The sequence below is a fragment of the Piliocolobus tephrosceles genome, chromosome 12 (assembly GCF_002776525.5).
Source record: "Piliocolobus tephrosceles isolate RC106 chromosome 12, ASM277652v3, whole genome shotgun sequence".
NCBI lineage: Eukaryota > Metazoa > Chordata > Mammalia > Primates > Cercopithecidae > Piliocolobus > Piliocolobus tephrosceles.
This window is the reverse complement of record NC_045445.1, coordinates 99,228,772-99,243,396: the sequence shown is the minus strand read 5'-3', so window position 1 is coordinate 99,243,396 and position 14,625 is coordinate 99,228,772. Positions and strand designations below refer to the sequence as shown.

At 41.5% G+C, this 14,625-nt stretch overlaps 1 protein-coding gene across 2 annotated transcripts in view; it reads left to right on the top strand.

Annotated features, from left to right (window-relative positions):
* The first annotated feature begins 573 nt into the window (after positions 1-573).
* Positions 574-14,625, top strand: part of CLCN5 (chloride voltage-gated channel 5) — a 163,927-nt gene continuing 149,875 nt past the window's right edge. Inside the window, exons 1-3 of one of the 2 annotated variants that reach the window (XM_023202013.3) lie at positions 574-770; positions 1,384-1,459; positions 3,166-3,307. In XM_023202013.3, the coding sequence (XP_023057781.1) occupies positions 3,292-3,307 (16 nt within the window). In that variant the 5' untranslated portion in view covers positions 574-770; positions 1,384-1,459; positions 3,166-3,291. Of the gene's footprint in view, positions 771-1,383; positions 1,720-3,165; positions 3,308-14,625 lie in introns of both variants that reach the window. The other variant, XM_023202014.3, reaches the window with a different exon arrangement.

Sequence of the window (14,625 nt, the reverse complement as noted above, 5' to 3'; positions counted from 1 at the left end):
TTAAAAGTATCACTACGTTCCATCACTGTTCCTATTCCTACTATTATATGAGCTTAGGCAAGTTACTTAACCTTTCTGTACCTGTGTATTTTTATGAGTAAAAATGGAGAAACACCCCTCGGGGTTATTGTGAACACCAAATGACACGAAAAAAGTAAAGGGCTTAGGAGCGTGCCTGACACATAAGAAGCAGCTTAAATTATGTGATCTAATGTTTTTACTGTTAGATTTCTACTACTAATTACTCTGTGGGCCGAAAGCTCAGGATAGACAGTTTTATTCTAAGGACAACCCTTCTCCCCAACAAAAGAGGCGCTGAAAACTGGAAATAGTGAAACACAATGGGGCATTGCGTTTTCAAAGGCAACTGACACGCCCAGGGCTGGGATACGACCCGCCCGCCCAGTACTCATTAAATATGGCAGCGAGCGGGGCCGACGTACTGCGGCTGCGCAAGTTGAAACTCCTCCTGTCAGCTCCTCCCCGGCGGGCCTCCCCTCACCTCCGCTGGGCAGAGGTGCCGGGTGTGAGCCCGCCGTGGCGCGCACGCGCAGACGCTGGCTGGGCTGAGCCGATACTCGCGAGGCGCCCTGTCACATGAGCCGCGCGCCCGCTTCGCTCCCCCTCCTCTCCGGCTGGGCTGTGTGAATGAAGCTCTGCCGGCTACGTGGGGCGCTTACTCAACTTGGTGTCCTGGACGCCAGAGCCGACCGAGCGCGCTGCCCACCGGCGGCGGACACGGACTCCGCCGCTCCTGACCTCGGCGACAGGTAAAGGCAAACGGGCTGTCCCTTCCTCAACAGGTCCTTGGCGGGCCGCTGGCCCCCGGCCCACCCCCGGAGCACCCACTAAGCGCAGCGACACAGGGGAAGCGCAACCCCGCTGGCTTGGACCCCCGGAGATGGGGCTTCCTCGCGCCCGGCGGCGGCAGCCCGGCGCTTGGAAGAGCTAGACAGGCTAGTTCCAGCCAGTGCGGAGCGGAGTCTTCCCGGGAGCCCAGCCCTATTCTCCGAGTAAGGTCCCTGGGCTGCCCGAGCGAAGTTTCCTTGCGGAGCGGCGCCAAGCCCGCCCCGCTTTTGAATCGGAGTGTTTAGCCGCCTGCGTCCCCTTTCCCGGACTGGGGTAGGGTGACTTAGGCTGGCAAAGCTCAGCCGAGGCCCGGCTCTTCTCCCTCCGGCTCTGGACTTGCCGCTGGTTTTGTATGGGTCTTAGCGAAGTGGAGAAACTCTCGGAAAAGTAGTCGCTGCGCTGTTTTCCTTTTGCCACTTAACGAGCGTAGCTGGTTCTCTCCAGACTTTTGAGCCTTGCTCTTGAGCCCCTTGACCCATACGGGAAAAGCTTTACCTTTACATTGACGCACGTTTCCTTTGATTAACATTTCAGAGCAAATCAGTTGCCCGGAGTTCCCAGCGAAGTTGTACCTGTGCCCGTGCGATAACGTCAGTGGAAGCTGCCCCGAGTAAGTGCGGGAAATCTAGAAGTTTGGAGCATAAAAAAACAGCACGAATCCACTTTACTTAAACTTCATACATTTATTAGCAACTGCTCGGGTTTAACTTCAGAGATGTTGAATTTCGCCTAGTCCCACGGGACGACGATCATTACTTCTTAACTGCACGCGAAACAGGAGAAGAAAAAAAGGCAAATCAAAACAGACTGTCTCAGGTCTCAGATAAGTCATCGGAGCGCTTTTTCCTGGTGAATTCACCCTGGGAGTTTGTGGGTTCCTAATTTTCTTGGACTTCGCGAACTTCTCCTTGTCCAAAGCACTGTCTTTTCTCTGTTGGTGTTTTGGGACTGGTGTACACATTAACCCTTTTGTCATTAAAGAAGGCCAACACGATTCTCACGTTAGTATTAACCTTCAGTGTGCTTTAGCGCTTTCACTTAGGAGGCGGAGGCGTTGGTTGTATAAAAGATATGGAAATAGCAATCTACTTTAATGTTCACCAGGTCAAAAAGGTGAAGACTTTTAGAAAAAACAGATTGGCTTGTATGCTAAGTAGGGAAGACCAATTTATTAACTGAGATCTTCTTTAAATGGACAAGCAGAGTGTTAAGCCTCTAAGTCAAACTAAGTCATCAGACCTCTCATTTTTTCTCCCATTCCTGGCTCCTATTTTTTTTTTTTTTTTTTTTTTTTTGAGACGGATATCGTTTTGTCACCCAGGCTGGAGTGCAGTGGCACAATCTCGGCTCACTGCAACCTCGGCCTGCCTCCCGGGTTCAAGCGATTCTCCTGCCTCAGCCTCCCGAGTAGCTGGGATTACAGGCGCCACCTGTAATTATAATGCACCACCATGCCCAGCTAATTTTTGTATTTTTAGTAGAGACGGGGTTTCACCATGTTGGCCAGGCTGGTCTCGAACTCCTGACCTCAGGTGATCCGCCTGCTTCGGCCTCCCAAAGTGCTGAGATTACACCACACGCGGCCCCTAACTCCTTGAATATCTTTGTAAATAGTATTGTCCTAGGACTGGATTTGAAGTTTTAACAACAGGAATTAGCTGAATTAATTTGGTTTTCTTTGAACTGGTATTCCATTTTTACATTTTTCTTCTTCTTTGGTTCATTTTCACCCGACTATAAAAGCAATATATACTCACTATAGGAAATTTGCAAAGGGTGGGAAAGTATAATGACACAAGGAGAAAGAACTACTACTCAAAGGGTATCATCACTCTTCACTTTTTATTCCGCTTCTTTTTTGTCCCCCCTATACAAGATCTGTTTCCAAACTTTAAGTATTCATAAATTTTCCTCTCCTTCTACTGATTTTAAAATGTAAAGTTGGGTATTTTGGGGGTTGGTTAGGGCACTGGATATTAATGTTGCTCTTCAGTCTCCAAAGCATGAAACTTCAAGGTAGGAAAGGTGCTTAACGGTGATTTCATCCAGCATCTCACCAACTGAGACTCAGAACTTATTTACTGAGGCTCCAGTGATTCATGCAGCATTGTATAGCACTGAGTGGCAGCATTAACTCGCTCCAGATCTCTGGTGTTCTCTCTCTTCAGAGATACCTTGCTGCTTAGAGGGAAACTTGACACTACCCATGCCTGCATATCTTTGAAAGAGAGGTTCGGAGAGGGACAGGAGATAATTTTCAAGCATTTGAAGTGTATAGTTTCTTTTAGGTATTCATTTTTCTGTTTACATTTTCAGGTTTGGGGCTTTAGCACCTTGCAGTAAACAGCCACAGAGCTGCTTTTCTATCAAGTCTCCCTATAAAACTGAGTGGCTCTGGGAAACTCAGCCTGCGACCCCAGAGTGGGTGAAGATAGGATCAATATGGCCATGTGGCAGGGTAAGAAATTAGCACTTATTCTTCTAACTGGTTTTTCCTCCTACTCTATTCTCTACCCTCACCCAACCATTCCCCACCCAGCCAATGGCAGGCAGCCAGCTGTTCTTTAATTTAACCCTTTGTCTTTGCAAGGACAAAACACATTAGTTTAAAAAGAAGCTGCTGCTAGCTATAAGTTTAAATTATTTAAAAGTGGGATTGGAGGAGAAGTAGGAAAATGGCATGCCAGCAACATTTAAAAGAACTCCCTTCATTTAAACGAGTGATCGTTGGGGGATTATATGCCAGGAGACAGGATATTTTTTCCCATTTGTATTTTTTATTTGTTTCTGGCAAATTTCTATCATAAGATTCCCCACCATAAGGTTGGGGAGACAGATGTCGTGCCTCTCCAGCTTCATCTTCCCAATAAAAACTTTGTGATGTATGCAGTTTGAAAGAGCATATTTAATGTTACAGTGTTTATATTTGATACAATATAAACATTGAGAAGGAAAATGCCTATTTTAATGATACGAACTACCTGAGAGCAAAGCTCAGTAGTATCTTAGCTGATGTATAACATCTCTCATGAACTTGTGAATTCCTACCACATACAAAATTATGTTTTATTTTTAGTGGGGTTGAGGCTTGTGCCCTTTGGAGGGTTTAGGAATCTCCAGGGTTATGTGGGATTTTTATGGTTATCAAAAGTGTGTGTGGGTTTAAGAAATGATGACAAACACTACCAAAATTGGCCTGTGACCCATAAAAAGTTAAAGACCACTTAAATGGAATAGAATGAAATAGCTTGAATATCTAGAAATATTCAGCAGGTTAGTTAGTTGGTGGTCTAATGTGTCTTTTAAAAATGTTTCATTGTGTTGGTTGTGACTTTATGTAGGCACACAAATGTAACAAGTAGTTTCCATGTATAAAGATTATCAATTTGAAGACATTTATGGAAACGGGATTTGGCCTGTATGCTTGCTTTGACTCACACAATGGGCATTTATCAAGAGCAGTTTGGATATTCTTGCTTAAATCCTGAGACGTTCTTTCATTCAACAAAGGAAATACAGAGATGAATAAGTTGCAGGATGCTAGAAGATTCCTTGTCATCTAAAGACAGACACATAAACAAATAATTTCGCCACGTTGAATAAGTTGGAATAGAGAGGTACAAAAAGCAAGGGAAGCCCCGAGAAAAGCTTGATGAAGTCTGAGTTTTGAGCTGGTCTAAAAAAATGAGTAGGAGTTTGCCAGATGGGCAAATGAGAGAATTGCATTCTGGGCAGACAGAGCAGCACTGTTTGGGAAGTTCCAAGTTGCTCTGTTTGCCTCATGTGAGATGTGTAGGGGCACGACCTCAGACGAAGCAGGGAAGGTAGTTGGAGGCCAGATAATAAAGAGCCTTGTATGTTCTAGGAAGGATTTTACACTTTATCCTGAAGACAAAGATTCTAAACAGGGAAGTAACATAATCAGATTTTGTTTTAGAAAGATTACTTTGGCAGCAGTGCTGAGCTGGAAATGGTGAAAACTAGGAGTCAGTCAGGAGGTTTCTGGAATAGTTTAGGGGAGAGATGGTAAGGGTCTGAACAGAAGCAGGGGCAGAAAGGTTAGAGAGAATGGGATTCTAGAATGTTCTGTGACTGGATGTGGCAAGAAATGGGCCTGGATTAACTACCAGCTTGGGTGCCTGGGGGCCACTGGTGCCATTCTCTGGGATGGGGAGCATGAGAGGCAGCTGATGGGCATGGGGATGGTACACTGGATTTGGATGACCTGTTTGGGTTGAGACACCTGTGGGCTGTCAGGTTGATGTTTCAAAGACAGTTTTGAAAGTACAGAACTGAGGTTGGCACAGATGGGGATCTAAAGTTTTGTTCCTAATGGTGCATAAAGAGCTTGTTTTTTTTTTTTTCTCTGTAGTTAATGGAAATGTCATTACTAGTTAATGATTTATTTTATAATAAAAGCATTTTAATGTTTAACAACTCTTAATCATAATGTCATATTTTCATAGTAAATAATGTATTTTGCAAGCCCAGGTCCTGAAATCAGATGTGCTTAAAATTACATTGAAGTGAAACCTCATTTTTCCAGCATTAGTGAAGAGGGGAGTGTTCCGTATAAGTAAGCTCTTTGGGTAACTGCAGCTTATCCCTTGTTTTGGGTAACCTCTGAAGTAACCAGCAAAATACGATGATAGTTTGGAAGCAGTGTGGTATGATAGTTATATGTGTGGGTCTGAGTTCCACTCCATTGGTTCCGTCACTTGGTAGCTACGAGGCATTGGGCAAGTCACTTAATCCCTCTGTGTGCAAGTTTTCTCCTTTACAAAATGGAGATAGTAATATAACTCATCCCATTGCTGAGTATATAGCCAAAAGAAAGGAAATCAGTATTGAAGAGACAGCTGCACTCCCATGTTTATTGCAGCACTACTCACAATAGCCAAGATAGGAAATCAACCTAAGTGTCCATCACTGGATGAATGGATAAAAAACATGTGTTACATATATTCAACAAAATATTATTCAGCCATAAAAAGAATGAAATCCTGTCATTTGCAGCAACATGGATGGAACTGGAAGTCATTATGTTAAGTGAAATAAGCCAGGCATGGAAAGATAAATACTGCATATTCTCACTCATATGTGGGAGCCAAAAAATGTGGATCTCATGAAGGTAGAAAGTCGAATGGTGGTTTCCAGAGGCTGGGAAGGGAAGGAGGTTGGGGAAGGAAGAGAAGTGGGTTAATGGGTATAAACATACAGCTAAAGAGAAGGAAAAAGTTCTAGTGTTCAATAGTACAGTAGGGAGACTACAGTTAACAATAATTTATTATATATTTCAAAATGGCTTGAAGAAAAAAATTGGAATGTTTCTAACACAAAGAAAAGGTAAATGTTAGAGGTGATAGATATCCCAATTACCCTAATTTGATCATTATACATTGTATACATGTATCAAAATATCACATATACCCCCAAAATATGTACAGCTATTATATATCAATTTTTGAAAAGGGGGAAAAGCAGAACACCTGATAGACTTGGTGTGATGACAAATTAAGCTAATATATGCAGAGCACTTGGAACATAGTAAATGCCATGTAAGTGTGTGCCATTATTATAATAGTAAGACATTTAGAATATTATTTAGCATATAGTAAGTGCTCAGTAAAATTTAGCAATAGCTATTATTACTACTGTCACTATTATTTTCCTATAACCTGGGATGGGACAGGGACCTTGTTCTGTGGAGGTAATTTCAGGTTGTCCTCGGAAGCCCTGTCCTGTGGTTGTCTGTTTGGGTCTTTAAATATAAGTTTAGACTTGAAAAGATCCTTAGAAAACATCTAGCAGCTGGGCGTGGTGGCTCACACCTGTAATCCCAACACTTTGGGGGAGGTGGATCACGAGGTCAGGAGATCAAGACCATCCTGGCTAACACGGTAAAATCCTGTCTCTACTAAAAATACAAAAAATTAGCCGGGCATGGTGGCGGGCGCCTATAGTCCCAGCTGTTCGGGAGGCTGAGGCAGGAGAATGGTATGAACCCAGGAGGCAGAGCTGGCAGTGAGCCGAGATCACGCCACTGCACTCTAGCCTGGGCGACAGAGCGAGAAAAAAAAAAAAAGAAGCTTCCTTGAGAGAGATCTAGGTCACCTAATTCCCTATTCCACTATTCTTTCTGTGGGCTCATGGAAGAGGGAATGCATGAGTCTGTTCTCAGCTCAAGGAAGCTTCTGAGTCAGTCTCTAGAGCTTGTTGAGGAACCTTAAGGGCTACGGGAACCCAAATGTCCTTAGGTTCTTGGCTCATTGCTGTCTGGTTCCTTCATGGAGAATTTGATCTGAATTCCCATACCTCTTAAATGGGGCCAACGTTATTTTGACTTCACTTAATGGAGCCCTCTAATATATTTTTCTGGCCACTTTAAACAGTGTACTGAGCATAATTTAATATTTTTGATAACTCAGGGTTATCATTAATAACCTCCAGCCAGTTTGAAGTTGGAGACTTGTGTTGTCAGGTGTTATTTATTTATTCCATTAACATTTATTGAACACTAATTGTCCAGCAGGCACTCTGCTGGGCCCTAGAAACGCAATGGTCAGTGGAAACAGGTATGGTCTCTACTATCATGGAGCTTATCAACCAGGATAAAGGTAGCACTTCAAATTCATGAAATGATTTATTTAACACGTGTGCTGAAGTAATTTGGAAAAAATGACAGCATAAATTTAGAAGGGTTAATGTTTCTTAATAAAGGAGGGGGCATCAGAATTACCTGTAGTGCTTTAAAAAATATTCCTACTCAGGTCCCCATTCCCCCAAATTGTGATTCAGTCTTAAGACCTGAGCATTGCAATCCTGTTTTAGAACTGTGGCAATAAATAGTTGTTTTTTTTTTTTTGAGAGAGGGCAATGATAAAGGAACTAAAAAAATATGGAAGACTATGTATATAATCTTGTGGATAGGGAAGATATTTGTGTGCATAATATCAAAGGTAGAATAATGAAAAAGATTAATATAATCAATTATATGAAAATTTAAAATTTCTGCACAAACCATAAATAAAGTTAATGAGAAAACAAAAACAATTGCAGCAAGATTCATTATCTGTAACACAAAGACTTAACAGGGCAATAAGAAAAAACAAATCTTCTACTAGAAAAATGTACAAAGGTCGAGGGAAAATGTGCAAAGGGAAATATATCAAAGAAGAAATGCAAATGGCCAGTAAACATGTATCTCAACAGTAGTCAAATAAAGGGGAATTAGAATGGCATACCATTTTCTCCAGTATAATTTGCAGAGATTAAAAAGGAATGACAGAACTCACTGTTGGCAAAGACGCAAGGAAGCAGATGTTCTCATACACTTGTGGTAGGAATGTCAGTTTGGCAATATTTATTAAAAGCTTTAAAAAATATGTTTACCTTCTGACCCAGCAATTCATTTTCTTGGAATTTATCCTAAGGAAGTAATTAAGGGTGTGCACAAAGATGTATCAATAAGGATATTAATTGCAGCATTTTCTATAATGGGAAAAATTGAAAACACTTGCATTTTGATGCATCTATACAACAGAATATGGGAATTTCCAAAAATAATAATGTAGAGTTCTATTTAGTAACATAGAAATAGGTTCATGACATAATGTTAAACCCAGGGGTCAGGGAGTGGGGGAGCAGGGAAAAGCAGATTCCAACTGTCGATACAGTCATCCCTCCATGTACTCGGGGGATTTGAAGACCCCAAATATACTAAAATCCTAGCATACTCAAGTCCTGCAGTTGGCCTTACAGAACCTGCATATAGGAAAATTTGGCCTTCCATATTCATGGGTTTCATATTCTGAGATTACTGTATTTTCCATCTGTGCATTTGGTTGAAAAACATCTGCGTGTAAGTGAACCTGTGCAGTTCAAACCCGTATTGTTCAAGGGTCAACTGTCATTAAAAGTATGGACTCTGGACTTAAATCTGAATTCAAATCCCAGCTACACCTTTATCAGCTGCGTACTGTTGGGCGTATTACTTGTCTTAGTGTTCCTTGATTTCTCCATCAGTAAAATAGGAATAAAATAGTAGCTAACCTACCAGTTCCTATCTAGTGTGCCCAAAGATCACCTGGTGATCTTTCCAAACTTCCCAAGCCCAGGCTTCACTCAGCCCAATTAAGTCTGAATCTCTGGGGATGGGACAGAGCATGGTATTGTTGAAGTTCCCCAGGTGATTCTAATGTGCAAACAAGTTTGAGAAAGCTGAGCAGTTGTTGAGGGGATTGTTGAAGGGATTAAATGAGAAAATCACAGTGCCTGTCATGTGGTAAGTACTCAATACATAGTAACTATTATTATTGTTGCTTTTTAAAAGTTATTAATAGTATGATCCCATTTTAATGTATGTGTTTGTGTCCATGTATGGATAGTATAAAAAAAAGTCTGAGACGATATATACAAAAGTATTTTAAAAAAGAAATTATAGTTGACTTTATTTTTGCTTACATGTATCGTTCTATTTTTCTGTAAATAACATGGATTGTTAATTTTAAAAAGTATAATTTCTGAAGGAATTATCAGGTATATGTACCCAGCTTTATATACTAAAGTATTTATAGTGAAAAACCTGAAGACATAGTTTTCATACTAGGGGAATGTAAGTATATTATGATAGTTCTGAACAGTATAATATCTGGCCATTAAAAATAAAGACTAGCTGAGTGTGGTGGCTTATACCTGTAATCCCAGGACTTTTGGAGGCCAAGGCAGGAGCATTGCTTGAGTTCAGGAGTTCAAGACTAGCTTGGGCAACATAGACTCTGTCTCTACTAAAATAAACCTTTTTTTTTTTGAGACAGAGTTTCGCTAACTTAGCCAGGCATGGTGGTGCACACCTGTCATCCCAGCTACTCAGACGGCTGACATGGGATCACTGGACCCCAGGAGATTGAGGCTATAGTGAGCTATGATCTCGCCACTGCACCCCAGCCTGGGCAACAGAGTGAGACCCTGTCTCAAAAAAAAAAAAAAAAAAAAAAAGAAAAACAACAACAACAACAAAAAAACAAAATAAAAAACAAGACTGATGCTGTGGGGACTCCCTCTGTCACCCAACCTGGAGTGCAGTGGTAGGATCTTGGCTCACTGCAACCTCAAACTCCCAGGCTCAAGCAATCCTCCCACCTCAGCCTCCTGAGTAGCTGGGTCTACAGGCACACACCACTATATTTGGCTAATTTTTGTAGTGTTTGTAGAGACAGGGTTTTGCCTTGTTGCCCAGGCTGGTCTTGAACTCCTAAGCTCAAGCGATCCACCTGCCTTGGCCTCCCAAAGTGCAGGGATTACAGGCGTGAGCCATCATGCCTGGACCCATCTCTCTCTTTTTAACTCAAGTGTGGGTTTATGTATCTCTGTGTGTTTACATGTTACATGTACACCTATTAAGTGAAGATAAATACAGAAAGAAAGGAAATGATCCAAAGTTGTTGCACTGGCTGTCTCCAGGTGATAGGATACAGTTACTTTTATCTTCCTTTTATTATACTATTATTTACTTTCAAATTTTATACAATGAATGTGTATAACTTTTATAACCAGAAAACAAGTGATTTGAAAATGAGATGTAAGAGTCAGTAGACTCTCAACAAGTACCTGGCAGCAAGGAGTGCAGCATGTGTGGCCCCCTGGACAACTGCTTCAGTCACTCTGTGTGCCCTTCTGCCTTCCAACAAAAGAGCAAAAGAGAAGAAACCAGGCCCCTGAGGGTTTGGTTAGAACGGGATTTTTGCTATTAATACTTCCTGAAGTACTCTTGTAATTTTTCACTGTCTCTCCCAGTGACTACAAAAAACTCTTTTGGAAGTTGTGCAAAAGATGGGAAATTACACTGCATCTAATGTAGAGGTTGCAGAATAAGGTGAGATGGCAAAATAACACGTCAGGCTAAGTGTGAAAATAAGGCTAGAGGAAAATCATAATAAAATAGTTGCAACGAGAAAGTGTTCTTCAAATTGAAAGGAAGTATATGTTTTGACTGTGCAGTTTTTTTTTGGCACATTGCAGTGTATTTGTAAACACTCTGGTGATTTAGCTAACACATGGGGGGTGGGGAGCAAGAGGGAGCCTCACAAAGCAGTCAGTGAATTGAGGAAAGCTTCAGTGTGAAATCTGGGTAGCCATGTGGCTTACTAATTGGACCACTATCACCTAAGAGAAGCCATCTGGTCCTGCCTGTTGACGGAAACAAAAGTAGGTAACTCTTGAAAGAAAGTCAGGTTGTTAGAGCAGGAATAAAGAAGCAGGCAGCCCCTACCCCCAGCCCCTTTTCCTCTATCTGGCACAGTGCCTCACCTATAGCAGGTACTCAAGAAACGAGTTCTTTGTCAATTAAAAAATAAATAAATAAATAATTTTTAAAAAGAAATGAGTTCTTTGTCTCTCTTTGCCTTTTGCCTTTCCATAACTCTTCAAGGGGGAGAAATCGGTGGGGAATGGATTCTGATGGAAGGCATTGCATAGAGGGTAAACGAAAACAACCTTTCAAAAAATTGTTCTCTAAGAGTCAGTTATTCTTTCCCAAGCACACAGTTGTGGAGGGAGCACAGGTCTTGGAGTGCAATAACCTGAATCTGAACCCAGGTCTGCCATTTGGTAGCCAAAGTTATTTAAACTCCAAAAGCCTCAATTGTCACATCCGGGGTCAAGTGTCATGTCTGGAGACAGACTCGCTGGATTTATATCCTGACTCTGTCACTACTAGCCATGTGACTTTGGGCAGGTTATTTAATCTCTTTGTGTCTTACCTTCTTCATCTGTAAAATGGGGTTAATACTAATACCTATTCAGGATTATTGGGAGGATGTAGTGAGTGAATACAAATGCAGCAAAGCACTTGCAAATGCTGGCCTTTACTATTATAATATGTGAAAGGTTATGATAATATTTATTGCACATGCTTCTAGATGAGAGTCAGTCATCAAAATGCCTGGTCCATTATAGCTGTTCTGATTGGATTATAAGTTTTGACATGAAAAATAAAATTAGGTATATTATGAAAGAGATGTTTTTAAACTGGAAGGAGTTTTCAGAGGTGATCTGTTTCAGATGTATAATCTTGCAAAGGAAGAAACTGAGGCCCAGTGAGACTTATTTTAGGCCACACAGCTGTCACATCGTACCCAAAGCCAGGATTAGACCCTGGGGCTCCTGATAATGCTGCCCAGCCGGCTCTTTCTCTGTCAGTCTGTCTACCTATTTGGTCCTACTGCATTGCACTGCCTTCCCCAGGCTTGGGTATCTTACAGTTTTCTGCTGAATCTTAGTCTTTTCCTACTATGCTTTATTGCTACCATGAAAAGTTTAGTTTTTTTTTCTCCCCTCAAAAATAGGTTTTTCATTGAGGCTTCCAGGATGTTTTCTTTCCCCTTCTCACTATGTTAGCTTATGAAATAAACTGTAAGTTCTTATTATTTATCCAGAATTATGATTCAACTTCCTGTTTCATGTAATGCTGTTCTGTGTGTCAAGGGTTGGGGGAGGCGGGACTAGAAAGTTTCACTATTGGTGGCTACAAATGCCAGATTCTTCTTCTTCTCCTTCCTACCTTCTGTTAACTACCCAGTATTTATAGACCCGTGGTCAGGTCAAAGAAGCTGTTGAGGAGTTAATAGTATGAAGTATCTCCCTTAATAATGTCATAATTTGATGATTTTCAACCCAATACCATTCTGGCATTAGGTGGCATTTTATTATATTTATTTAGGATTTCTGCCCTGACTACATCCAGGAGGAACATAGAACAACACAGAAATTAAAACATAGAGCAATTAGAAATAAATGCAGGACAGGGACCATCCAGTGGAAATGAAATCGATATTACTAGGCATGTGAGATATTAGACACTGAAGTTTTCCCTTTCTTTTCTTCTGTGTCCCTCCCTCCAAAAGATAAACACAATAAATTACATTGTTGACATCTTCTGGCCAAAAACGTGTTCAGATGCAGAAGAAAACCCTGGCTCTGTCTATGCTAAATCTTCTGGTCCTTCCACTGCCCTCCCTTTGGTCTGGCCTTACCTGTGGCCACCTGTGACTCAGCACTGAGTATTCCCAGGTTGAAATAATAATCTTTCCTATTTAGCTTTGAGAATGGTGAGAGATAGGTAGGCAAGACAGTTCCTGCCATCCAAATTCTCAACTCTGTCAAGCTCTTCTTTTCCTTGGGTCCTATACCCCAGTAATACATAATAATAGAGTTTCCTTATCTTACATTTCTCTGTATTGAATAATTATACCACCGTGGACCCAGATGTCAAAGCCCAAATTCTAAGAGACACCATACATTTCTTGCTCCTCCTTATCTGCAGTCCGACCCTGCTGGCCTAGATCATTTCAGTAGGTAGCATTCCTAGCAAGCACCTGCTTACTTTTCAGCCATGAGCTTTCCTGAAGCCTCCCCCATCCTCTGGTAAAATTAGCCTCTGGCCCTATTGTATGGTCCTTGAGGGCATTGACTGCACTTGTTCAATATTTTTGTTCTCAAGTCTGCTGTGTGCCAGGCAGGCATTGTGTTGGGTGGATGCTGGGGTTATAGCAGTGAACACAAAAGTCATGATCCCTGCCCTCTTAAGCCTTGCAGTCTCATGGGGGAGTTGGAGTGCAAATAAATACACAGCTATTTTCTTATAAAGTGTTGTGAGTGCTAGAAAAGTCAAGTCATATGAAAAAGAATAGTAGAGACTGAATTTATAGAGAGAAGAAGGGAATGGGAGGAAGTGACAAGTTCATCTGAGACCTGAAAGATGAGGAGGAGTTATCCAGGCAAAAAGTTGGGGGAACAGCATCCCAGGCAGAGGACACAAGGTGAAAATCCCTGAGGTGGGAAGAATCCCTGGGTCCTTTCCCAGCATGGTCCATTGCAACTGGACCATAGTGAATGAGGCATAAAGGGATATGTGATAAAATTGGAAAGATGGGCAGGGGACAGGTCATACAGGGTTTTGTAGGCCATGTTACCAAGTACCCTAACTTGGTAACATGAAGGCCTTGGAGATAGATTGGATATGGCAGAGTGACCAGTGAATGAGTGAGGAGTGTCTCATTCATCGTATACCGAATAACTGGCAGAGAGTGCCCAGCGTATAGTATGTGCTCATTGAATCTTTGTTTAATGAGTAATAACTGCCTTGTGTTCCTATCAGGATTGCCATGGAGATGAAATGAGATAAGGTATGCTAAGATGCTTTGCAAAATAATTCACTAGATTCTATGTAGTGATGCTTACAGATCTTCACTGTCACTAGGAACCACATCCCCCCAACTCCATTCTCTGTTAAACTAGCAAAATCTTTCAATTAGTTCATCCCATGCCATGAATATGCTGATGTACTGTGTTCTTACATATTCAATGTGTCTCTTTTATCAATGCCTTTAACTAATTATGGGTGAGTGGAAACTACCTTATATCACACCTTTATGTGACACTCCTAGTGTTAGAGATAATTATGGGTAGTGGGTGCCAGGAGCAGTATAGCTTTCTCTTCTGTGCTAAATCTACTTCTAAATCTCTCAACCTATATAATTCATTATTTAAGAGCTGGATTAATACTGAGGAATAGCACCCTCTGAATTTGCATTTGGATAAGGGCAAGGCTAATCATACCAGGATGTGGTTGCTACCAATTATGGCACTTGGTTTTCTAGACTGTTAAAAGACGTAACAAAATGATCACTGTTTTGCTATTTTTGTGTTAAATATCTGTTCCCTATTTAAACTGCAGGAACTTCAGAGGATTGACTGAAAAGCCCAGCTCTGTGTACT